The 26,233-nt window shown below is 48.8% G+C and overlaps 1 protein-coding gene across 1 annotated transcript in view; it reads left to right on the top strand.

Moving 5' to 3' along the window:
• The first annotated feature begins 542 nt into the window (after positions 1 to 542).
• Cad96Cb (protocadherin Fat 4-like Cad96Ca) overlaps positions 543 to 26,233 on the top strand; it is a 283,447-nt gene continuing 257,756 nt past the window's right edge. The window contains exon 1 of the mRNA XM_084595510.1: positions 543 to 1,083. Coding sequence (XP_084451636.1) covers positions 1,062 to 1,083 — 22 coding nt within the window. The 5' untranslated portion in view covers positions 543 to 1,061. The remainder of the gene's footprint in view (positions 1,084 to 26,233) is intronic.

The raw sequence follows: 26,233 nt of genomic DNA on the forward strand, positions 1-26,233 counted from the left end.
TTTGCTTCCACACTGTGGAATAAGTAGGTCTTTAATTCATGACTCATTTGCCACACATGTGCGCCTTAATAGGTAAGTAAAGGAATAGACCGATATACAGATACAGTCAATGCACTAACAGAGCAGTACATAATAGTAGTTGCATCGACTTAGTGGCATATTGTTTAAATACAGCCGAAAAAAAAACACCTATGAAATTGCTGTTTCCTGCTCAACACTCCTTACGTTCTAATATTGGCGCCGTCATGGCGAAAATGCAACTATATTTATTGCCAGGAACACCAGATGGCGCTTAGGGAGCTCACAGAACACTTCAAACGAACCGCTACTGAAGCGTGCATCGGAGGAGAGAGAATACACGGAAAGATGGGCGAGAAGGGCCGTAGACTCGCGCACCAGGGGGCGCGTTGCCTGGCAACCGGACGCCCCACAACAACAACTTTCGTCTGCTGCTGCTCTTGTCCTCGGCGGCGGTTGGCGGGTGGGGGAAGCCCCGAAGGAGGAGGTCGGTCGGGCAGGTGCCATTCCTTTGTTGGACCAGGTAGCGCGAGGAGCAACTTCCAGCTCTGCCGCAAGCCGTGCGCGCGAGTGCAGTGCTGCTGCCGTTGACCGAGTTCTGGAGCCTCTCCCGCGCTCCGCACATGCCGTCGTCGCCGCTGTCTTGCCTCGGTGCCGGCGACGACGCGGGTAGCCCTTGTGGTCCCGCCGAGGAGAAGAAGGATTAGCGATGATCGTCGCCGCCTCGTGTTCATTTACGCCTACCTGAGCGGATACCTTGCTGTCATTTTTCTCCTGTGCTTTCCATCGTTGCCCTGGTGTGGTGAACGCTCGGGCTGTCATCCCCGTCGCACATTGCTTCTCTTACAAGAAGTGTTGTCTGATTTGTTGGTCTAAATGGTTTCCGTGGCACTGACCTTTGGGATTTGACAAGCTAGTGACCTGCGCGAGCAGGATTTTACTGGAGTGTTTTCCGAGTGTCCGTGTTTGTGAATGTGTGTGCGCTGTACAACGAGCCTGTGGATTTCTTGACCGGATACATTGCACCCTGGACACGCTGCAAAATGTTGAACTCCAGTATTTCGGGTAAGTGCTGCAGACTGAGAGTTTCGTGCAAGACACCCTCATGAGTGGCTTTAGTAATTTTTAGGCGCTTCTGACTAATGAGGGTGGCATATAAGGCGTTAATTCATAGCTGCGCAAAATTTGTGTTCCGCCAACAGCTTCATAGAATGCGTAATTACCACATTTCGGGCGGAATATGGAAGGCGTTTAATAAGACGTTGTACTCCCATTGCCATACGCAATTTCGGGGCTATTAGCAGGTAATTACTCCCGTTTTCTTCTGCGCGGCACGTTATTGTTCTCAGGAAGGTCGATGTCTTACTGCACACTTACTCCTGTCTTCGTATGAATTCTTATTCGATAATGCAATCACAAATACATACTCAAGGCGCACAGTAACGAGCATGAAAAAAAAAAAAAAAAGATCCCGTAATGAAGACGACGCACGCCATGACACTCAATCATGATGACGGAAGTGCATTCCTCCGCAAAACGTTGAGTGACTGCATTACTCCATTAACTTTAATTGGCTTGAAGGCGCCCTAAATCACAGCCTCCGGTCTAATTTCTGTATTCTTGCCAAATACGAGCGGAAGCATCACGAAGAAGAACGGCCTCAGTGTCACATATATGTGTGTGTGTGTGTGTGTGTGTGTGTGTGTGTGTGTGTGTGTGTGTGTGTGTGTGTGTGTGTGTGTGTGTGTGTGTGTGTGTGTGTGTGTGTGTGTGTGTGTGTGTGTGTGTGTGTGTGTGTGTGTGTGTGTGTGTGTGTGTGTGTGTGTGTGTGTGTGTGTGTGTGTGTGTGTGTGTGTGTGTGTGTGTGTGTGTGTGTGTGTGTGTGTGTGTGTGTGTGTGTGGGTTGCCACATGGTGAGCACATTATGCTACGAACTGGTATTATAGTGGTCATATAGAAACTGATATGATGGACATCACGCTAGCTTCGTTCGATGAGACTAATTCGCAAGATTTGCAAGGGTCCTCTCGCAAAGCCCATGGCTGCAAACCAGTCACAAATGCTGAGAAGCGGTATTGATTAATTGACTCGTGAGACTGTCTGGCGCAGCACGTTGTTGCTGTTGTCGAAGCGTCCAATTACTCTTATATTCAATGTAGGAAGGAGAAGCCTTCAGTGAATGATGCAAATATCTTCCACTATATGGTACACGCATGATTTCTCATTTTGGCTGCCTCGTATCGCCAGGCGAGAAAAAATGCGCCCAAATAGCACTAAATCGCATTAAAATGTTTGTTCGGTGAGTTATAAAGTCAACTTTATTAACTTTTCAATAGTTATTTTACTGGGAGTTATTTTCCAATTTAGTGACCATAATTATTCAGGCATCAGATCACGCGGCGTTTAAAACAAGCAGTCGATTATGGGTTGTGTTCTTACACAATAAAACATGGAATATTTTGTTCGCATAACTTGTTCTGTTCCACCAAGAATGCCGCAAAGATCGCACTTATTGTGCTGCATTCATTGCACGCAAGACGTCCGTATTCGAAACGCCCTGCTCTGCTTAAGACCCGGTCTTCTGCAAACAATGGAAGGGGGAACAGAAAAGTAGCAGCGACAAAAAGAGCTGGTTACGCCACTTGCTCGATCAGAGAAACGCTGGATGACGTGTGATGTGACAACCGTGAGACATTACTCAAGTGGCATAATCGGCCCAATGTTGGGCCTTGCATTGAGAACACAGTACCAATACTGAGCCAATCGCTCCTGCTGCCTTGGTACATTTTCTCGCTCTTCACAAACGCCACCTAAGGTTGCCTGCTGCCGTGGTATTTATCGTCATAATCGCGACGTCCTCCTTTGCTTTTTATTTTTTTCGGGCTTGCAAGTAACAACGGCTAACTACAAGTTAGGTGTGCACCTGGGTGGAGTAGACGACATTTTCGTTATTAAAACGGGCTACCGCAAGCAGAGATGAGAAGTCATTGCTTGTGAAGGAATGTGAAAAAATTCCATAAAAAAGGATTCAACAGGAGGGTCGAAGACTGCGACGCTGCAAACATTCCGTCCTTCCTTCCCTCTTTGAGCAGCTATACTAACTACAATGCACTTCTGCTTGAATTTTATTTTTTCCTCAGGAAATCTCTTACACCCGCGACGACGTTCGATGTTCGTTTTCCCGCCGATAATGCGTCCTCCCAACCGTTTCGCCAACTGCGGCGCACCGCTACCCAATGTTCCGCACTGTTAGCCTTCTGCCGCTCGGCATCGCCCGTAGTAGCTCGCGATGAACGGTAGCAGCAGTGGAGCACGGTTGCCAGGACAGGAAGATAAGGACAGGCGCTAACTCACTGAAATTTATCGGAGTATGCGCACATTAAAAAAAAAATAAATAAATAAAAGCCCCCAGAAAGGGAAACAAACAAACATAACTCGGAAGAAAAAAACCTTAAAAGCATTAATTATAAATGCGTGTTCTATACTTTCTTGCGTGTACTGCAATACACGTATCACCTCGAGCTATTCTTGAACGACCGTAAATAATTTACAATCGAATTTCTTTCCTCACAAGTTTCGGATTCAACCGCGAAGCGATGGTTGTGACGTCAAAATTGTAGCCTTGGTCACGTGAGGAACACAAAAACTGCGAAATAATCGCTAGTTCTCCGTTTTAATTCACCACAATGCCCCGAGAACAGAAATAACAACTGAAAGAGCTGCGATTATATTGGAGATTTTTATTCCTTTACGATACCATTTCGATATCATAACCATCGCTGGGCTGCTGAAGCCGAAACCTCTGAGGAAATAAAATTCAATTGTCAGTTGTTCAGCGCTCGTAAGCGGAAACCAAGTGATCCATGTACAGCAATACCTCACGTGTCATTAACCAGAAGGAAAATGGAACCAAACTTTGATATATATGCTCCTCTAAAGCGCAATTTAACTCCAGGACGCGTCTCTTACCGTTTCGAAAATGAAAAAGGAAGTGTGTAAGTCGCAGCTTGGTTCCTGCTTTAATGTTCTCGCTTGTGAAAGTGTCAACTTGACTGATACCATGGGAATGAAATTACGGATATTCGGAAGCAACATCTTTCTCAGCCACTGTTTAGTATGAAACAATTTGCGACGAAGCGACTCCTCCAGCGAACGGAAAACTACGAATCAGCGGTCATGGTCTAACGCTGCTACCTCAAGGTCGCGGGATCGAATTCCGTCCGGCCGCGGCTGCCGCTCTATGCGATGCCAGTGCACTTCACGGCATCCCCGCGTAGTTCTGAGCGCTCCACTACGGCGTCTCTCATAATAAGCGTGCAGCTTCAAGGCATTGAACCGCACATTCCTCAGCTCCTGAGAAAAAATTAATAATAGAAACCTCCAGAAAATAATTGGGACAATTTGCACCGCGTGCTCATACAGATCTCACCAGCAGTCTGGCAGGATTTGAGCACTAACAAACAAAAAGCAAATATATGATGAAGATCATCTCGGTCGCTGTACGGTAACTCACTGCGCGAGACAATGAAAAAGTAGACCCGCAGCACTTCTTTATATCCCGAGGGCACACTGCACCTCCACTCGATGGCGACACGACGCGAAGGTCAAACGACGCAGTCTCGCATCGCGTCGAGTACAGTTCTTTGCAGCCCGCGTAACCTCCAGCGGCATATACACACGCGCACCTCCAGTCTTCGTCACCCCTGTGTCCCCGTTTCTTCGGCCACCCCTCTTAATTCGCGACGCTCGCACGGCGCGAGCGAAACGAGCGAACGCGCGCCGAGTGCGTCTACTATTCCGAGGGGCTCTCGCGCACCAGCTCAGACTAGGCTCGAGTGAGCACTCGGTCTCCCATCTTAAACGCACATCCTCGAGCGAAACAAAGACACCGACTCGGGCGTCGAGCGACAATTGCAGCTCGACCTCCTCCTGCTCGCTTCAGCAGCGGCGGCCGACCAGGGGACACGAGATCGTGGCGAATGAGTTAGCCAACGATGGCCGTCGTGTGTACGTGCGTGTGTTTGTGTCGCAATTTGCGAGGACGCTGTCGGGGGGGGGGGGGGGGGGGGGGTGATCACGCTATATTCGAGTCGAGGAGTTTGTTGCGTGTCTGGTTCAAATGTACCCGAACGATACTCCCCAGTGAACTCTTTCGTCGACCACACTGAGCGCTGCAATGAGGTGTGTGTAATGAATATAGTACATACTATAACGTACATATATGCCCTTCTCACGTTGCCATCGAGTTGCGCCTCGAGTTCTAATGACTGGGTGGCAGTACTATAGCTCGTTGGTAAGGATACTTTGGGTCCCGAACAAAACTTTGCATAAAGATGGGTAGTGTGTAATAACGATTAATGGAGAGAAATATATCTAAGAAACACTTTGTAATTAAGGTCTGCTTCTGTAGATTGAGGCTGGCAGTGAAGTGGAAATAAACTGCGATAGTAGAACTTGGAAGTTAGTTATCCATAGTAAATGTATTTAAGGTAATTGGTTGCCGCTTGAAGCTCCTAATGATATGAGACACGTGATAACGTATCACAGCGCGATGACACATCACCTACGTACCCCGACAGCGAGTTTCCAAATTGACGCGGCTCGAATATGAAAAAGCTTCGGCAGAAGAAAAAGCCTCCATTATTACAGTCGTCGACATTAAAGAGGGCTGTGTTAAATGAGCACGACCTCTATTTTCAAGACGGCTTCTTTCTTCTTCTTTTTTCTTTTTTTCTTGTGGGCTAATACGTGCAGTGGTGCGTATATTATCATTTCACTCAAAGGAACCGGAGTATAAAGTCGGTGAAAAACATGACATTCCATTGACCCCCTTGCAATACGTGCTCACGGGACACGAGATGACGCGCAACTTAACACAGAAAGGTCTGAACCCCCTGAAAGGGGCACCACCATTCGCGTGCCCGGATGCGCGGGACGTTAACGACTGTTTCACATCATTTGTGATTATCAGACACGAGAATTAAAGACAACGAATGCGTGTGTGCGCGTTAGGAACAGTGCCGATCTATTGTTCCTACCAACTGCTGATTCCCAGAGCCTATCGAGTCTCTTTTCACTTCGTTTCAGAGCTGTCCATGAAAGTATCACACAGAACTGCTCTAGCTCGCCCGCCGTATCAGATCGGAAATAAATGCCGCATTCCTGTCTATGGGATTCGTCCTGAGTACCTCATGCTAACTTCCACCGCTACTAGCTTTCCTACAGACGTTCTAACAGCCTTGATATTCTTTTGTCATGTATATAGTGTACCAGTGGTAGCGATGGAGCATTTCAGAAGAGGGGTCAAAATAAGCGTTCGTTCCGGTAGTCTAATCAGCCTATTGACGACGGTCGTTTACGCCAATAGGGCTACCGTGCCGAAACGGGTATTATATAAACCATTGTGCACGCTACGGCGCGAGGCACGTGCGAGTGAGCTTCATTTTTTCTTGGGGGTGTCGGAATGCTCCGTTAGGCACTCCTCTTTACAGACGTCCGTCTATTCATTCGTCAGTCCGATTGGTTGCTTTTTTCTCCTAACCAGCACCTCTTCCCGCGTCTCAGAACTTACTAACGATAATCCTTCCTTTTCAACCTGGTTATCGTTACTCGAACCGGCCTGCTATGAGCTTCCTGGCAGCTTTAAATACACAGTACATTACAGCTCAGTGCACCCACTCAAATACTTCGGTGGCACGAAGCCGTGCACCTTAAACGCGCCACTGCTCGACAAAGTCTGCCAACTTTGTTGGATTGAGGGACTTGCCAAGGTCGGCCGCCACAGGTGGAGAAGAACAAGGCATGACCGTTGGCACCGATACCCACTCAGTGGTGGATGTAGTACGCTTTTCTGGGAGCCGTGGGTGCGTGCCAGCTCTCACGGGAGCCTCCGAACAGGAGCGTGTCGGCGCGCAGCTTCGCGCTTGACAGATTCCCCCGGTGTGTGCACGGATGCTCCTTCGTTCTGCATACGCTCTTTTCGAAGTGCGCATGCGTGATACGCCCGGACGCACCCATAGGAAGCCGGAGAAGTCCTACTACTTGTGCCGCTTGTTGGCACTTGGAAAGAAAATGCGTTGTATGAAGTGCGGCCCTAAAGAAAAGTAGAAAAGGAAGGAACGGTTTTCTGTGCACTTGTTACATGTAGAAGGAATGACGATATCCATTACCCCGCTCGATTCGCAGCAAGCTAATAGCGACTAGTATGGCAACCCTTCTACGCAGTTAAATACTGACGTCTTCATTTTTTCTATAACATGTGCATCCAGCACTTCTACGCTGTCCTCTATAGTTATTGCTGCGATTGGCCGTGTTATTGTATTCACGTGCTGTGACTGGTACACATGAGACACCGTCGAATACGAAAACTAGGGAACTGAGAGGGGTGCTCTGGCACTAGGAAGCCAAAAAAGAGCAACAATTTCTTGACGAACCTTTACGATGCGATATGGTAATATCAGTAACTTTTCAATTAAGCTTAGCTGGTGGCGAGAAGTATGACTATGCGTTCCCTGTTCCTGTGTTCGGCTATCTCGCTAGTTATGTGTTACCGTAACGGAGGTGTCTCTCTTTACGGAGTTCCACACACTCCCTCGAACGCGTTTCATTGAAGCTTCGGCTTTAAATCCGCTGCCCTATGGGATATGCCCGAAGTATCGAGTTTCGAGTGTGCCGCGATCAGACACTTTATACTGTAGGCGCAGAGAATTGAAACGTGACTTCATAGAAAGCACAGAAGTCACGTGGTTTTTCGGAGTGATGTCGCCAACGAGTACAAACATACGAGCGTTCGTGCCTTCCTTATTCCGAAACAGCATGCTTTCCTGCTTGTTGGGGATCAAAAATTCCGAGAGCAAAGCAGAATCTCCACTGCAGAGATGGGAAAGTCGGAGTGTTGCTGGTGCACACGGTGCATCACGTTTGCTCTCATTATCATCATCAACTAAACACACCGTCATTGTCATCGCTACCATCATCCTCACTGTAGACAAGCAGAAGTATGATGCGCGATTCTGATCGCGGGCGTGGCGCAGTTGGTTAGAGCGTGCTAAATTGTAGACAAGGAGAATTATGATGTGCGTTTCACGATCCCAGGCGCGGCGTAGTTGGTGAAAGTGCTCGGATGGGAATTTGAGGGATAGAGGTTCGATTCCCGATGGAGACCGGATTTTTATTTTTTCTGATGACGTCGGTTTCGGATGATGGCGTCATTTAATTGACAGCTATAGTCTTAGACAACGAACGCCGTCAGTATGAGCCATTAAAGGCTTTCGCCTTAGAATGACTCCAGAGAAATTCTTGACAAGGGGAACAAACTTATGAGATCTCGATATGAGCCGTATAGGTTGCACAGTCCAGCACTAAGCACCACTGTGTGACCGCAGCACGTTTCTGAAGGCAACGAGCGTGCGCGCTCTCGTTCCGTCTTCTTCGTGCCTCGCTAGGAAGGGTCACAACGCAGGCTGTCGGGAGAAGTGTGTAAAGAAAGCATCGGTACTCACATCTGCACCTGGCGTGTACCCTAACGGCGCCGGACAGGCAGCGGGAATCACCGGCTGCACGACCCAGATACGTCTGCCCACGTCACAACCGCGCCTCAAGCACGAGACAGCACACTACAGCGCTGGGGAACGCGCATTTCTCTCGGCCATACATGCAGTGGACAAGGTGAAAAAAAAAGATAGAAAGGAAGAAGGCACTCTAGAAATAAACGTACGAACGTCGTCAAACAAAAGCACCGAACAAAGGGAACCCCGCTGCTCTGTGTATAACTGACGTTCCAAAGTAGGCGCCTTCGCGATTCGCTTCCCAAAGCTCCGAACTGCGTTCGTCTCGCTTGTTTCGTTTCCGCGATGATGCGACAAGGAGTGCGAAAGTGCGTCGAATGTGCGTGTGAGTTGGTGCCGCACCGATGTGAGGATCACGGGCAGCGCGGAAGTCGGAGAAATGTGAAGCAGCTGCACTTCCGTATAGCTGCCGTTTCTTGCGGCCTCCGTGCCGTAAGAGTGCGTCGCGTAGGCGTAGTACGTGCCGCGTACTATCCGTGGACGGAAGCCCTAGTGTACAACCTGTATCCGGTGGGCAACGCACGATCGCGTGTCCTTCACCTGAAGACGAAGCGGGACCCTTTAATCTTCTCGGGTGCATCTAGTATTTGCACCAGAAGCAATAAAGAACATAAATAGATAAATAGACTACTAGAAGAAAACGGAGCGGCGTCTTGTTTGATCCACTCTTGTACGGCAAAAAAGGGTGGGGTCAGTAGGCACCGCGAAACAGATCAAAACAAAAGTTCGAGAACGAGTCAGCAGGAAACAAAAAAAAAAGCAGAAAACGAGTTGCCGTACTCTAGGACACTAAAGGCAGACTCCCGAATAGATGACAAGCCCGTAGAGAACGCGCCTGCGTAATTGCCGCTTGTTTCCACGCAGGTCGTCGTTCCCTGGCACGACCCGCCATCGGAGGAGGGCGCGCGCGGTATGGGAGCAAGAGAGGGTGAGGGAAGGGGTAAAGGGCTGGCTTCGAGCACAGTTCGGTCAAGAGAGTATGTAGCGTGCGGCCCGCTGTGACCATACAGCGACGCCCAGTAAGCAGCTGTACGCACGCCGCGTACGAACATCAGGACAAGGGGTAGCCAAATAAATAACTGAAAAAAGAACTGGTGCACTAGCGAGCAAGAGCAGGCTTGAGGGGTAGCACCGACTGCGTGTGTCGAGTACCCGCACGCTACTCCTCAGGAGCGGTATAAGAAGAGCAGGCGCGTGCCCATTTTTGTTTGTTTGTTTTTGTTTTTCTCCCTCTGGTCACGGTGCGTTTTTGAGCGATGACCCTGCTTTGTCCGGCGACCTCCATTGTCGCTGCTCTGCCCGGGATGAGCTGGCGGCACGCGCACGCATCGCGCTCTATTGTCGTCGAACGTTCATCGATCGTTATTGAAACTTTCGTCGCGTTCGTCGTCGCTAAGACGTTCGTCGGGAGTTCATCGGTTGGGCAGCCTGGTTCAAGGTCGGCACGAGTCCGCTGGCTGACGCTCTTCATCCTTTGTCCGCGCATCACCCGCACCGTCCGTGCAGGAGAGCTTCTTGGTCGCCTTGGATACCTCACGGTCCTTCTAAGCGCGCTTATTCCCTTCCTGACCACACGCGCAGCGCTTTCTGTGTGTGGACTGGTGTCTTCCTGCGCGCTACGAAACTGCACTTGCTAATGACACAGATGCTGTAGAACGCAACTCAAAATTGTTCTTAGGAAACTAAAAAAAGAAGAATCCGCAGTATCGTGATCGCACTCGGCCGCAGAAGCGGTGGCTAGGAGGGCTCACTTTGTCTTCCATGTTCGGAGGTCGTCACTTCGTTTCTCGTTTTGCCCTTTGCGCGTATTTTGCTTTGGAAATTCTTCAGGCGGGTATTTTTGAAGAGACCTAGAATGCCTCGTTGGGACTGCTTAAAGTAAGCTTCCTTTCCTGTTTCCATGAAAGTGTCCCATTGCTTGAAAAAAGATTAGTTGCAGTCCAAAGCAGGAGAGGACGAAGAAAGAAACTCGATCGCCGGCCCTTGCAGTTTTCCTTTATTTATTTTACGTTGATGCATTTGCTTGTTCCGATTCACTGTACATGGCACTGTATACGTATTTGGGACTTCCAGAAGTCCAGAAGCTGCTCAGGCTGTAAGGGATGCCAGTGGAGGGCTCCGGATAACTTAAACCATCGAGGATGAAAGAGAACGGAACAAGGGTTGAGGGGACCCTCAAGTCGCAAGTGAAGCCAAAGTTTCGACAAGGGAACTTCTCTTCCTTTCGGCAGCACGATCATCCCTGGTCACTCTGCCCAAACGGAGACAAGTCCCCTTGGCTCCGCTTGAGAACTGAGGCTCCCCTCAACCGTTGATCCGTTCTCTTTCATACGGCGTATGCGCCTTCTGCTTCTCTTTCTGCCTTGAAAACCCATAGGGTCTTTTACCAACTGCTGACATCGCATGCTAAGGCGCCGCATTGTATAGGGTATCAGTGCAAGTTAAAAATCCCCAAGGGGTCTTAATTTATCCGGAGCCCTCCACCATGGTGTCCCTCATAAACTGAACCTCTTCGACGCGTCACATATCGTAGCAAGTGCCTTTAATTTCCACTCTTATATCAATTCACATGCTTTCATGCTTTAATTTAATGCCGGTCTTCGTCTCAACCATCCGCGCCGTTTGTGGGACATGCATTTTCTCTCCCTCAGATTGTAGTCCCAATTTATTCCCTGGCCGCACCGCAATATTAATTTTCCCTCTCAGGGATATTTTGAGTTCCTGATTGTAAACAAACAAATGCAAATAAAACTAGTCACCAGCCACGTCGTCACTCTGCAGCGTAGCTGTGTCTGTGGACGCTCAACGGAAACACCAAATGTTGGCCGCACCCCACTGACGCAGTTTGTCCACGTGGCTCACATAGGCTTGTAACCGTGGACATGCTGTTATGCTCCTGGTGTTTTGCAGACATGCTCGGCGCCCGGAGCGGATCTCTTAAAGGGTCATGGCTTGGGCTGGCACGGCAGGGCATTGCTATTCCAGCTTCACTGCATGCTAGTTGACTTCTTGATGAAAAGTACCAATCCAAAACCATTAAGGACTGAAAGCTGTAGGTGAACTTATCTGCTACTACAGTACCGTCGCTAAATCTAGAAATTTGGCAGCATATATACAAACGTATGCGCAACTTCTTCGAGAAGCTGTGTTATTAGTAGTGCAAGGCGCATTTATAGTGCAGTGTGTGGGATGTACCGCTTATCTGCGGTAGCTATTGCTGACCAAACTGCAATGTGACGCCGCAGTTTGTTGAAGAACATCGTCTTAAGAAGGGGTACGTTTCCCGTGCGTAGACCGCTCAGCGGGAGGTGGTCAGTAATAGGTTGGAATGAGTTGGAAAGAGTCTAAAGCTTGGCTCTGTGATTGGCGCATGCTAAATATTGAAGAAATCCACTTTCCAGCGCAAAAGAAACTATAGGTATTGGAATCACATCAGCAGCACAAGAAAGCTATGGGCTTAACTTTCATCTTAGTAAGTTCATAATAAGACAAACGTCAGTTTAAAGCAGTATATCGGTATTAATCTCGCCTTATCTTATCGCACCTTTATCCTTTCTGTAAAAATGAGAAATAATACTCAAAGTGATGTTTTTAAGAGTGTCTTGATTTTTTTTAATAACAAGCGATTTAGATGAAGTGCCATTGGGTCCGTAAATATGAACTTAGGTGATGTATTTTTCTTGTAATTCCAGAATATGTATCAGCGTAAACCCTCTGTTTCTGCGTTATTATTTTTTTTCCTCTCTTTTTGAATCCATAACAACGTTTTTATTCTTATGACTAGTATTTTGGTTATTCTATACGCCCTGCAACCACTGAATTCCCTATGGCTGTGTACATACTGCAATGAAAATATAAATTATTATTTTTTTTAAATACTGCAGACTATACATATACATATTCCAAGCAGGAAGAGCATCCGTGAAAAACGTAAACACACATAAAAGAGCGATATATATCTGTAGAAAGAAACCACGTGCCAATAAAAAATTCATAACGAGTGAAGTGCAATCAACACAAGAATTCACGCTTCAGCTATTTGGCAATGTCACTGGCTGCGAAAATATGCAAAGGAAAGGAATTACACTCAGCGATAGTTCTAGGAAAAAAAAAAACTATATTTAAAGGTGTTCGATCTTGCAAAAATTGAAGCCAAGGAATGAGGGTAAATAACTATACCTGCTAAAAATGTCTATTCTCCACATAACTGCCACAACCCATTTTGGCTTTGTTTGTCTAAGCAATTATGATAGTTTAAAATGTAACCAATTTAACATGAACATTTAAAGCGGCAAATATATAAACCTATGGAATTTCCTCTCTTTTAAGAAAGCCTATTACTATTGCGAGAATTTCTATGTATATTTTGTCGCTAGCTTCCGTCTCAAGTAATACCATTCTGCACACCCGTCCTCACTGCGAAATCACTTCAATCCCTCATCATTATGTGAATTTCTACGCCATTTAGAAAATTTCATCCATGGGACTAGCACATGGTAATGAGGTCATATTGCTGTTGTGTAAGATGGGTGTCATTCCTATTTTCGTGTGATGCATTTTTGTTTTGTTTGCGTGTGTATTCAGAGACGATTTTTGATCGACTATTGCTTTTCATCGTGTTCTGTATTGCTATTTTTTTTTTTCATTTTGCATTTTCCACTCCTGTAACAGCTCCTTATTGTGTCTGACAGTATTAATAAATGAAATGAAATGAGCACGCCCTCTCCATATATGAAATACAGGCTCTTATGTATTCCGATAACTTGCACCTATTTCGTTTCATATTAGGGGTGGCGCAGTGGTTACGGCGCTCGACTACTGTTCCCAAGGATGCGGGATCGAATCCCGGCCTCGGCGGCCGCTTTTCGATGGAGGCGAAAAGCAAAAGCGCCCGTGTGCTGTGCGATGTCAGTGCACGTTAAAGAACCCCAGGTGGTCGAAATTTCCGGAGTCCTCCACTACGGCGTCTTTCATAGCCTGAGTTGCTTTGGGACGTTAAACCCCACAAACCAACCAACCAACCATATTAGGGCCATTTTTTTAACCTACACCAGCTACACTAGTGTAGCAAAACACCTTTGGAGGTATTGGAGATTTTCTATCCTGGTGTAACTAGTGAAGGTAAAAAAATATGGCCCTATCATCAGCGCTAAGTTCGAGAATTTCTGTGTGAAGGCATCCATGCGGATGCCAGAGATGAGCAAGGATCTTATTCCTGGTTGGCAGGTCAGATTGTGACGTCACGATTCACGTGTCATAGTACGGTATCATCGGTGGAACGAGGCTAAACACGCCATTATTTTTCGAAGCCGCCAGAAAGGAGTGCCGTCCACTGAAGCCACTTTTTTTTTTTATCTAAGTTGAATCCCGCCACAACGAATACCGCCACAACGAAATTTCCGCGACAACGAATAATTTTTTATTCCCCGCGAGTATCCTATAAGAATTAATGGCCTAAATTTCTCTGCACAACGAACCATTTTTGCAGAGCGTTTCCGCTTCAACGAAATTTTCGCGTTCAAAATCGAAACCGAAACTAGTTTTATTGGCGAGAAGTCCAAGTCAAATCAAAAGCCACATTAAGCATGAAATCACGTGATTGCAGTTCCGCCAGTTTGGCTTTGTGTCGTGGTCGCGTTGTTCACTCGCTGCCTTTCTCTTCGACAACGACGAGTTTTCATCCGCAGGACACGATGGCAACGCAAGTGAAAAAACGCAAAACTCTTTCCCTTGAGCAAAAAGCTCAAATAATCGCCCAAGCAGAAAGCGGAAGGAAGAAAGCGGCAATTGCTGAAGACTTCGGAATTCCTGCAAGTTCGCTGTCAACGATTCTAGGCAATAAGGACAGCGTGAGAATGGCACTTGCTTCAGGCACATCCTCGAAGCACAAAAAGGTGACGCGGCCCCTCCATGAAGAGTTGGACAAAGCAGTGCATGCGTGGTTTGTGGAAGCACGAGCCAGCAACGTCCCCCTGTCCGGAAGCATCGTCCAGCAGAAAGCCTTGAACTATGCATGCCTACTTGGCATTGATGATTTTAAAGCCAGCATTGGCTGGCTAAACCGTTTCAAGGCCCGCCATAACATCGTTGGAAAAGTGTTGTGCGGCGAGTCAATGTCAGCAGACGTGGACGGAGCAGCTGCTTGGAAGGCGAGTAACATGGCCGGAATTTTAAGCAACTTCGCGCCTGCAGACATTTACAACGCCGACGAGACCGGGCTATTCTACGAGATGTTGCCGGCTAGGACGCTCGACTTCAAGGGGCAGCGCTGTCACGGCGGCAAACACAGCAAAAAACGCATCACAGTGCTGCTTTGCACAAACATGGATGGCTCGGACAAGCGTCCGCCGTTAGTCATAGGCAAAAGTGCCAAGCCGCGCTGTTTTAAGGGAACTCGTAGCCTACCTGTGCAGTACAAGGCGAACAACAAGTCATGGATGACCCGCGCTATTTTCACCGAGTGGATGATGGCATTCGACCGCGACATGAAGCGGCAGGGCCGTAAAGTTTGCTTGCTTTTGGACAATTGTTCAGCGCATCACTCCGACGAAGTCAAGCTCACTAACACGGAGCTGAGGTTTTTCCCTCCCAATTGCACGTCTGTCTTACAGCCTCTCGATCAGGGCGTGATTCTTAGCCTGAAGCGCGCTTACCGCGGGAGGTTAATTCAGCGGCTGCTTTTTAACACTGAAACCGGCCGAGACACGAAGGTGGACTTGTACGTGGCACTGCAGATTATGTCTGCTGCCTGGAGCACACTGGGGCGCTCAGTAATTGTGAACTGTTTCAGGCACGCCGGATTTGCCGAAGGTCGACCCGTACACTCTGCTGGCCTAACACCAGGCGTTACAGACGACGACGAAGAGGCGTCACCGGCTCCGGCGATCGCGGCCGCCTGGAAAACGCTGGGAGAAATAGGAACCGTGCCGCCTAATCTCGAGCTCGACGAATACATCGGCGCTGACGCTTGTGTTGTTGTTCACGAAGATGTGAGTGATGAGCAGATCATAAAAGCTGCCCGGAATGATAAGGACTCTTCCGATGAAGAAGACGACGACGTACAGGAAGCGCCGGCTGCGGCAACCGCCGTACAGGTGATGGACGCTTTTGATGTCATCAGGAATTTCGTTTCTGTCCGAGACGACGATGTTGCAATGGGTTTGCTGACCGAGTGCGAAAATCGCGTGACGGCGTTGCTCGCCGTGAAGCGTAAGCAAACCAAGCTTACAGATTTTTGGCATTAAACGCCTTTGCTGCTGCTTGGGCAATTCTTTCTGCGTTTCACGTCAAATTTTTGCGATAACGAAGTTCCGCGAGAACGAATTTTTTTTCGTGCACCGTGAATTTCGTTATAGCGGGATTCAACGTATATCCCTCTTTTATAAGCGTTTTAGTTTTTCTGAACGCACAGTCTAAATTCCTCCAAATGTTAGTGACGCTTCACGCTTGGGCGCCCAAATGGAACTGCCTCGCCTCAAAGAGGGAATGGTACGAGAATGGCCCGTGATGTACTGACGCCCATTTTTACACGCACGAAAGCCTGCATGTATCCTGACCGGTCCATCAAAGGACTTGCAAAAGATGACAGCTAATTATTCTGTGTGGCACACTGCTGTCGCGAACTGAAGATGCAATGGAGGCACGGACACAAAATTTAGTTTCTGTTCTTCAGTGTTTAAAATACAGGGTTGAATCACTTCGCAATATCAGTCGAAGGCAACGCCACTGACGGGCGTGGACAACTTCGCGCCATGCTTCAACAAAGAGAATGCTTTTGATCATATGTATGTCGCTTCTTGTCTCGTCTTCTTTCCCTGTCATTGTCATGCAAAACTTAATGAAGCATCTGCAATTGAGCACCAATCCGCATAGTCGCAATTTAGTTCCGATACCAGCATCTGCACAGCTGTGTTGCACGAAGGTGCAGGATTCCTGTGGTGTCTCTACTACGTTTCAAACCTTCTTCACCAGTGCTTCTCAAATTGGGGTTCCGCGGAACCTATGGGCCCCTCGAAGCGATTTATAGTGTCCGCGAAACACACGCCCACACACACAAAAAAAAGGTCGCTCTCTTTCTCTCGCCCTCTCGCCTGGTTACACACAGTTTTGCATGGTCAAAAGCACAGAGGGTCAAAGCCTACTTCAGTTTTTCAAAGCCAATTATAAAGGCAAGAGGAGTGCGGAAACGGAGAGAGAGAGAGAGAGAGAGAGAAAGAGAGAGAGAGCGTCTATGGGTCCGACGAGCAAGCGGCGCAGTGCTGCGATTGCGATGAGTCGAATCCATTCTGGCGGCATGCACACGCGCCGACGCGTTGCCCCTTTCCCACGTCTACTGCAGGCCGTAGCGCGCTGGCTTATCAAGTGTGCTTTTTTAGAGGTCACTTTAGCCCCGACTCAATCCCGGTTCCGCGTCCTGCTCCTGGAAATGCGGCTGCAGGCCGCACAAGATCTACCCTCACCCCTCTGATCTCAAGGGTCCCCATGACTTCCACTTGCCCAAAAGGGGTCCCCAACACGTCCATTGACGAGAATAAGTGTAATCAACGCCATTTCACCTCATTGAAACCTCCTTGATCACAAGCCAATTCACGTATCTAGTCTCTATTTCCAGACTCTTCTTGCTGTTCGGCATGGGCGGATTCTTTACATGGCGGCTAACTTTGTAACCAAGTCATTATTTTCAGATGGGGAGCCTAGTTAAGCTCCATTACGCGCTTCAATGCTAAACGTTTGGTGGGAAGGGACCTCAGTTATGTACAGGCCTTTCTTTAAAATTGAATCGAGTGCTTCAAGTTCATCATCTGTGGCTTAACTTATCTTAGCAGGAATGAGCAGAGGAGTAGCGATCTTTCAAAGAATCTGGCTGGAACTCAATCGTCTTCCGATTTGAGTAATTCTAACATCGACAGGCTATGGGTGACACCTCGTGCTGTCAGAATTCTATATGTGCTCCAGAATGCGCTATCTTTAACAAATAGTTAACCCACCTCATGGCTGAACAGCCTCCGGCCTACCTGCGAGCAACACCTTGTGCGCCTCCCTCTGCGACCTCACAGCTTTGACAGCGACGCATGAGTTTGCCAGGGAAGCCCGTAAATCATGCACGTGTCAAGTGAAGGTTGCGCCGGACATCCTTAGCAAATGTTTTACAGTTATAGGTCTAATATAAAAGAAAACAGCCTCCTTGCGCACAAATAACGCATTGGCGCAATCCGTCCTATGAAGATTCTTTGAAATAAAGTAACAATTGTGGATCCTCTTTTATACGCGTAAAGTAATGACATTTTATAATGAAAATAAAACGCTTGCTTTCATAACTTGGCTACCTGAACATGCGGCGTCATTTGGATCGAGCGTGCGCGCGGGAAAGTGCCCCTACCAGCGTCCTGATTGAGGCGGAGGTGGTTGTACAACATGGCTCGCCCGGAATGTGGTTCCACCGGCGCCTTCCGGCGAGGCATGGAATGGGCCACCTTCGCTCGAGGCCGCGAAATTTGCCGCTGACGAGATTTATGGACTTGGGCGCCTCGTCTTCCAGCCGTCAGGCTTCTTCGGCCATAGGAGCTGCCCCTTTCGGTCCTGGCCCCTCGGACGCCACCTGGCGTCGGTCACCGCCACTTCGAGCGTGCTGCACTGTTGTGCTTTTCTGATAACCATTACCGGCACCCCGGCACGTTCATCTGGCCGTCGGATGGAGGGACGCTACGCCTTTCTGTGCGAGGAGGAGGCTGTATGCACCTCGCACCTACACTGCCGAGTCGCCGATCCAGCCTGGCTCGAAGGAGCAGTACCGCCGAGGCCGGCGGCGCGCTGCTGCCATATATCTGTCCGGCGGCCCGCATAGTTTGGCTGGTTGCGTTAGGAGGTTGCAAGGTCAGCAGGAAGGGGAGACGCCCGTGTAACCAGCCGGCCGTTGTTTCTGCTGCGTGGCGCGACGCTTGGACTTCGAAGCGCTGGCCTCGGCTCTGCTTCGCAGCCGACGCCCTGATCTATGCGCTTTTGGCGTGGGCAGCGAACAAAGAGGCACCGCTCAGCCGCTGCATGCGTTGGTTTTTTTCTCCGGTTTCGCCGTGCTGTTTCTCAACGCCTTCCCGACTGCAGTGCCATATTGACCGCGTCATTTTCGTGTTTCTTTATGCGTTAATGATTTTAATGCGAAAGCGTTTTTAGTGTCGGGAAGGTGAAAACAGCCCACAGTGTGTCTGAAACAGCTGCCACTTACCAAGTTTGATTCACGTAAGGGCCAGCTGCCATGGCGGACAGCTGGCAAAGTGGAAGGCGGGAAATGTCCCCGCTCATCTTGCAGCGGAGAAGTGGGAGAGTCGAAAGGCGTGAGACTCGGATAGAACGAAATTCTCTGCAAAGTGAGCGAACTCAGTGCATTACGGAAAATTCTGCTTCCTCAATGTTTGGCTGTCAGTGTGCTCTCCCAGCCACTACTACACTGCTGAGTGTAGCCAGTAATGACTCTGAAGCCACAAGTGCTTACATGAACGGACCTCTTAGCATCATGAGGACGCCACATTGTCGAGAAACAATGGATCGGGCGCAACGCAGTCACGTGACGGGCTGATACCGCTACAGAAAGTTACGAGTTGAAGGACGCGGCCCTATCAGGTTGCGAAGAAAAAAAAAATGAAGTCAATGAGCAGGGGGAAGGAGGAGCACGAGGGCTTGCGCTAGAGACAATTAGCAGAGAAGCAACAAAAGCGGTGGATAATAAAATAATCGCGGCATTTCCGTTGGTACGGCTGGGGAGCGGCTGCGTAGCCACTGGACCGTGACTCGCTCGGTCACGCAATGTCCGTGGAACCCCTCAGAAAAGCCGCTGCAAAGTTTTAGGAGATGTGCATGAAATGTTAAATAGTTATATGAAAAGAGAAAGATGGGGAGAAGGTTTAATAGATGCCGGCATGGCATGCGAGCAGAACTGCACATATGAGGGAAGGGCATTGACGTATATATCAAGGTACGAGAGGGAAAGGAGGTGGGAGAGTCCGAGTTACTGGTTAGTGCGTACATAAAAATAAATTATGCCCGAAAGGAATTCGTGCAGTCTACAAGGGCTCATTACTTGTGGTACACCAGCACAGTTTGTAAAACGCAACTTTTTCGAGTAGTTCTAGAACGGAAGGCGTGACTTACGTTTCACTCCATTAATTTCCTTGATGTTCACGTGCTTTTTTTGCGTTCGTTAGTATATCTCCTTTCCCTGAAGGGAAATACAATGAAAGTGCGGCCACATTTGCTTAAAATACAAAACGAAAAAGAAAGTATTAAACGCTGACTGACAGTGTCGAAAGTTGTGGAGGCAGAAGAGGGCTGCAGCGAGCAAGCCTTTTTATGCACTGATTTCAATGCGTTTATTGCGAATGCTCAGTGTCTTTGTGTGTCTTGGTCCAGGCAAGAGATGTGATAGGCATGTGACTGCGACATGTACTCATATTTTCGCACGTTTACCTGCCCCGAGTTGACCGCGTCGCTAATTGCGGGCTCGTACGGGCTCTCGAAGTCCACAGCCGCAAAATATTTGTTGTTTATTCGCCCTGCTCATCGCGGTACCCCACCTCTACAACAATGCTATTTAAAACACGTACTCAGCGCCTGCGTTGCCTACGACGCGGTTAGCAGAAAGAAAGAAAAATAAAATCTCGGTGTTAAGTGGGCTAGAAGCAACGCTTTCTACGTGTATAGAGGACAAAAATGTGCAGGCGTCATGTAAGAGACGCGCAGTTGTGAGATGAGCTCGTGTGGTTCCTCCGTGGCCTTGTTTTCTTTTAATTGTTTCATCTTGGCTGTTATAACTAGAAAATGGTGTCGAGCAAAAGCGGTCAATTTCCATTCTGCAAAGCTACCGTATTATCTGCAAGCCCGCCAGTTTCCAGGTTGTGCTAGTAATATTTGGTCGGTTTAAATGGAGATATGCTTCCTGACAAATAGGATTAATGTGCATAATTCTCTGCCTTATTATCTGAAGGAAAAAGGAGATTAAAGGAGTTCTGTTTTGCATATTCGTCTTTTGCTACGCACTCACCGTGTTCGTAAACCGCTCCGGCAACGAATATGAAAATCCCCTTACAAGATGTTTAAAAAAAGAATAGCTCGAAGCATCTTAAAAACAACCCCGCCGGGGTGGCGCAGTGGTTACGGCGCTCGACTACTGTTCCCAAAGACGCGGGATCGAATCCCGGCCTCGGCGGCAGCTTTTCGATGGAGGCGAAAGGCAAGGCGCCCGTGTGCTGTGCGATGTCAGTGCACGTTAAAGAACCCCAGGTGGTCGAAATTACCGGAGTCCTCCACTACGGCGTCTCTCATAGCCTGAGTTGCTTTGGGACGTTAAACCCCACAAACCAACCAACCATCTTAAAAACAAAGCAGGTACAACGCAGGCAGCTATAACATGTTCGCCACGGGCATTGTTTCTTTTTCTTTCTGTACAACGACCTGGCAGCTTGTGATCTAGACCTGTTCTTTTCACCGCTTCAGAACGCTCCGTTTAATGCAAAGATTATCTCGCAAACTATATATACTCGTATTTCCATTAATCTCAATACACGGTATCTCATCTAAAACGTATTTAGTCGTTTAGTACTAGCTATATTTGAACAATCAACGGGCATTTTCGCGTACCGTTTGCTTTACTTGCGCTTAGGCAAGCCTCGAAAATCTGTGCTCCGAAGATTTTGCAGAAGGAGACAGATACCGCGTCATTTACAGTGCATATCTCTTTCAACTCCGCCATTCGACGTACAACGTGGGCGTGGTGCTATTACTACCCGATAAGCCTTCTCCAATTGCCATTAAAACAGAGCACCTCTTGTCTGATTACTTCAACGACGGCGCTCGAGTATGACAAAAAAAGCGCTCTATACCGCTCTTGTCCAACGCGCATTTAGCCGTCGGTCCCGGCGTATTAAAAAAGAGAACGAAAAACAAAATACCAGGCACGAACGAAAAGAGACGCGCCTGGGGGTAGCCAAACCCAGTTCAGCGCAGATTCTCCCGCGACAGTGCTCGCTCATGCAGGGACCGACGCAGCCACGCAATCGCAGCGAGGAATCGGCTACCCGTTCGCCCACCTTGGCCCCGTTTCTTCCGGGCACGAATCGGTTTTCTCCCGCAGAATGAGAGCCAGCCAGCCGCCCGCAGCCCCGAACAATCGCTCACTGGCGATCCCGCGACCGCCTCGGAGGCGAGGTCCCCCGCGCGAACAACGCCCAGTTCTAGTCGTCCGCGCCGAGACAGCGCCAAAGGGGTACGCGACGGCCTGAATGAGTGAATACCCGCAAGACATGGAGGCAACAACGGTAGCAGCAAGTAAATGTCCCTGCGCGTGGCTTCATGCTACGCGGAGAAAAAATGAAACCTGCTTGGGATAGTACGTAGAGTATATTGCTGGGCGAGAAACGCCTATCTGTGTATACACACTGACTCTCGTGCATACGGGGGAGGGAAGGCCTAGACCACGTAATTGAGCTCGTCATGCTCCGGCTACCGTGCGCACACACCCCGCGTGTTCGAGCATATGGAGGCCATAAGCAGAAAGAATCTTCCAATGCGCACTGTGCTCGCGTGTAATCCGCGTAGAGGAACATCGCGAGAAGATATGCTGCTGCCCTTGTGTGTACACAGTTCCAGCTTCAGCAGGCTTTCTGAATTGGATGCACCAAAAAATCTCTATGCGTGTACGCTTTTTTTTTTTTCTTTAATTTTCACTCCCCTCACAGCGGGGCGCGTGCGAGGAGCTGCGCGTGACAAATCGTGTCTCACCAGGGGCGAGTCCCCGCTACTGTCGACAGTGTGCGCGCATGCGCATCAACCTCCTCCGTGGGTGTTTAGTGTTTGTGTGCGCGGACATAGCCCGCGGTGCGTGTAAGGCCCATCTCCTGCGGGCCAGGGCTATTGGCGAGCCGGCATCTTTCGGAGGCCGTGCATCGGCTCTGCGAAGGGAGTATATTGCAGGAGGAGGAAGAAGACCAATCGTCCCGCTGGACTACATTTTGTGCTCGTCGGTCGCCGCCGTGTGAGCACCCGCTACCTCCCGTGTGTTTGCTGGGTCAGCTGTGCGGGGCGGCCGTTTGCTCAGTTTGAAATTGTGCGGCTGTGTTTGCCGAGTATAGGGACGGCGAGCAGGGCCACATTACCGGTGGCGCCGGTGAAAGGCTGGCCGCGTGCGCGAGCGCATTATGTGCGCGCGCAGGTAGGCGCATTCAGCGACACGTTCACTAGCCGTGTCACGTATCTGTTTGATCTTTCGTGTTTCTTTTTCGAGCAGAGTAGGAGGAGTATCATGCAGTTAGTGTGCTTCATGTGAATAGCCTATTTATAGAGAATACGGCACGCTTGAACGCCGCGCAAGATGCGGCTCAATGCACCTAATTATTGGACCGGTCGTTTCTCATCATTGGCGATGCAGCTCCCTGAAATTTATTAGTTTGAATATCCCCCAAGAAAAAAATGTTTGTCTACCGAAATCCGTATCGTAGGCTTTGGTTCTGCGAAATATCTGCTGAACTACAATGCGAAGGTGCTTCGCATTCGATATCTTGGTCTTAAATCCCAGGCTGCATAAGGTAAATAACCACGTGCATATGACCGATTTTTCCAAACTTACCCTTACCTGCACCCCTTACCTTACCTGCACCCTGGGAGCGCGTTGCCTGCCACCTGTGTCAGCTCCTGTCTCCGCGGTCAGCGCCTTCTGAACAAAAAAAAAAATAATAATAATAATGAAAGAAACAGCAGCGATAGTCATATGGTTTTACTCACGACGGCGAGATATTTCTTGCTTTCAGCACGGACCACTCCTTCATGGGATGTGTTGTGAACCTGTATGCATCTTGTATAGGCCCAGCAAACTCCTGACAAGCAGCAACTCATTTTAGTCATCCTTCCTCGCATCTCGATCCCCAACGAGACAGACGGGGGAAACCCCAACGAGCTATGGCGAGCCATTATGAGCGTTTCTTTTTTTGTATCTTTGAGTCATAAAGCAAGGTGAAAATTAAGCTATCTAATGGTCTAAACGGGGCTGCCATTTGCGGGAAGCTCGCCTTTCACAGAGAACTGCATTATACGTGCTGAAAGGCGCTCTCACCTGGCAACCTTCTCTTTGCTATCCTATCTGGATCGACCTGAGCAGACTCTGATGGACAGAGTGGCCGTGAGCTGTCGTCGAGCACCCCGTACTTTCATATCCGCGAGGCGTCAAGGGCTCAAGACCTTAGCCCGTACATACACTGTACGCAGAGTATCTAAGAATAGCAAGAAATTATTCAGCGGTAACAAGACAAAAAGAGAAATGAGCCACTCGAAAGATCAAACGCGTCCGTCATCTTCGGGAGATTTTTTTTCGCTTCAAGCGCGATTGTTCCAAGTAAGCAGACCGCTACGGTTATCGCAGGTTGATAAGAGGTTTTTTTCCCGAAAATCACGATACATGCACTGTACAGGCAGTCGAGTCGCTGGCGGTCAGGGTTATGTGCGTGGATGAACCGACGCTGAAGACGCCAGGCCATACGCGTATGCGGAGACGGCTTCGTGACCATTCCCTGCAGTTAATTGCTGTGACCCCTGGGTGACCCCTCGTGCGAAGTCTGGATGCACGCCGACACGTCGTCAGCGCCGTCAGTACGGGCGCCTCGGCGTGATCGGTGCCTTCAGCGGCCGACAGACGAGTATGCGTCCTTCATCTCTCATCACCTCGAACGGGCACGCCCCCTTCATTGGCCCGCCTCGGTCTGCTTCGGGAGACTTGGCAGAGCGAGTTGACCTCGCTGGGAAGACAGAAGCGGAGCTGCGAAAGATGAAGACCGGACTTGAGGGAGGTAAAAACAAGGAAAGGGAACCGTGCTCTGATTTTGGAAGTCATTTGCGTCGTGGTGTGGTTATGTGCGGGACGGATACTGAAACGGGGTGGGCACATCGATGAGAAACAAAATTTAAAATTCTTCGCGTGCAAATAAGATCTGTAAACAACTTTAGTTCTGCAGCAACCAAGAAATTCTGCGTCAAATAAATACACTTCCTTGCCTTCTTCTAGATTTCGTTTTTGCAAAAAAAAAAAAAAAAAAAAGACATTTGAATGGTTTGCAAAAAGATGGAAAAATTGAAGTTATATGGCACCCTGGGCTCCGTATTATGAACTAAATAAATAGTTTTCTATTGATTTCTGCGAAAAAGGACTGCAAATGTTGTGGAGGTTTAAGCCTATACTTAAACCTGGTTATGACTTGCGAAAGCCCTCGTCGCGCTGGCTCAGCAAGGCAATAAAGAAAAAAACAAAGTCACGTTGGCTCAGCGGATAAGACGCTTCACTACTGAGCCCGAGTGCCCGGGTTCAAACCCCACTGGTTGGAATCTGTGCCACTGCGATCTTGTTTATTATTATTATTTTTTTTTTTTGCTTGAAAGCACTATACACACGGAAACAGGATTTTGAGAGGAAAGAGAGACGCAACCGTCACTCCTCTCTCCAGCGCTCTTTTCTTTGACTCGATCGCTTTCTTTTTCTTTGCAATCAACAGTGGTATCCTATACATAGGCTGGACGATGCAGCAACGTTTCCTGTGATGCCGTACAGAAATGGACTTGTCAGTCAGAGTGAAATACGAATCCCGTAGTTCTGGTGCAACAAAACCGCCGCTTAATTGTGATAACAAAGGCAAAATAAAAATGTAAAGATCTTCGTTACAGCGCCGTAAAGGGATTTATCAGGTTAGCTCGGCGGCAAAGCTAACCGTCCTGTACGCACGCCGCGACGGCCGGGAATCAGAAAACAGATCACCCGCAACGCGTTTCACGGACACTGCAGCGGAATGGAAAACACTGTGTTACATTTCTTCAAATTTGCCTGACCTGTTTTATACCGCACGTTTGCTGATCTTTCGAGAACGGCGTCCGGTGCCCGCGGTCGGTCATCGCGTCGGGCCGCGCGGATTACAAGGCCTCGATCGCACACCGCGCGCGCCCTCTGACGGCCGTGTCAGCGCTGTCAATCGGTAGCTCTGCCTCGCCTTTCGTCTTGGCAGCCGCTGGTTCACCGCCACCGGACGCGATCTGGGCCATGTCTTGCGTCTGAGTCTTCCTTTTATATTTGGAGCCCGCTCCGAGTGCAGTCGAAAGAAAAGTCGCGGGTCCTATACTTTCTATCAATGCGAAAGAGCACGTCGCACCGCACCTACTTCCAACGAACCGTTCAGTGATTCCTCTTCTTCCCTTTTTTTTTTTTTTTTTTTTTTTTTTTATTGTTCCGACACCTCACACGGTGTCATTTTGCAAAACAACGTATGATGCGGCCAACCGAGGTGTTTTAAAGCAACGTTCGACCTCAAGGTGAGCGACCCAGAATAGAAAGAAGCTGCAGCGCGCACGCCCATGCGAGCATCCAGGGCAGGTAAGTGCAGGTCGTGTTTGCAAACTGTCCCGCTGGGCTGACGTGATAAGCATCCGCGCTGTGCACTATAGGACAAGTGGTCGACTGCGCGATGCTTAATGCTGTGCTGTTTTAGAGAAAAACGTTGCGTGAAGACGTCGTGGAATATATAGAAGCAGGAAAAAAGATCCTTGACAGCGCGGTTGCCTTGGAAGCGTCCCTTGTAAACACTATGCCATTTGGTCCATACCCGTCAGTGAAATTAGAGCCCTGA

This window comes from Amblyomma maculatum, chromosome 2 (assembly GCF_055883805.1).
Source record: "Amblyomma maculatum isolate TAMU_Amacu chromosome 2, ASM5588380v1, whole genome shotgun sequence".
Classification (NCBI taxonomy): Eukaryota; Metazoa; Arthropoda; class Arachnida; order Ixodida; family Ixodidae; genus Amblyomma; species Amblyomma maculatum.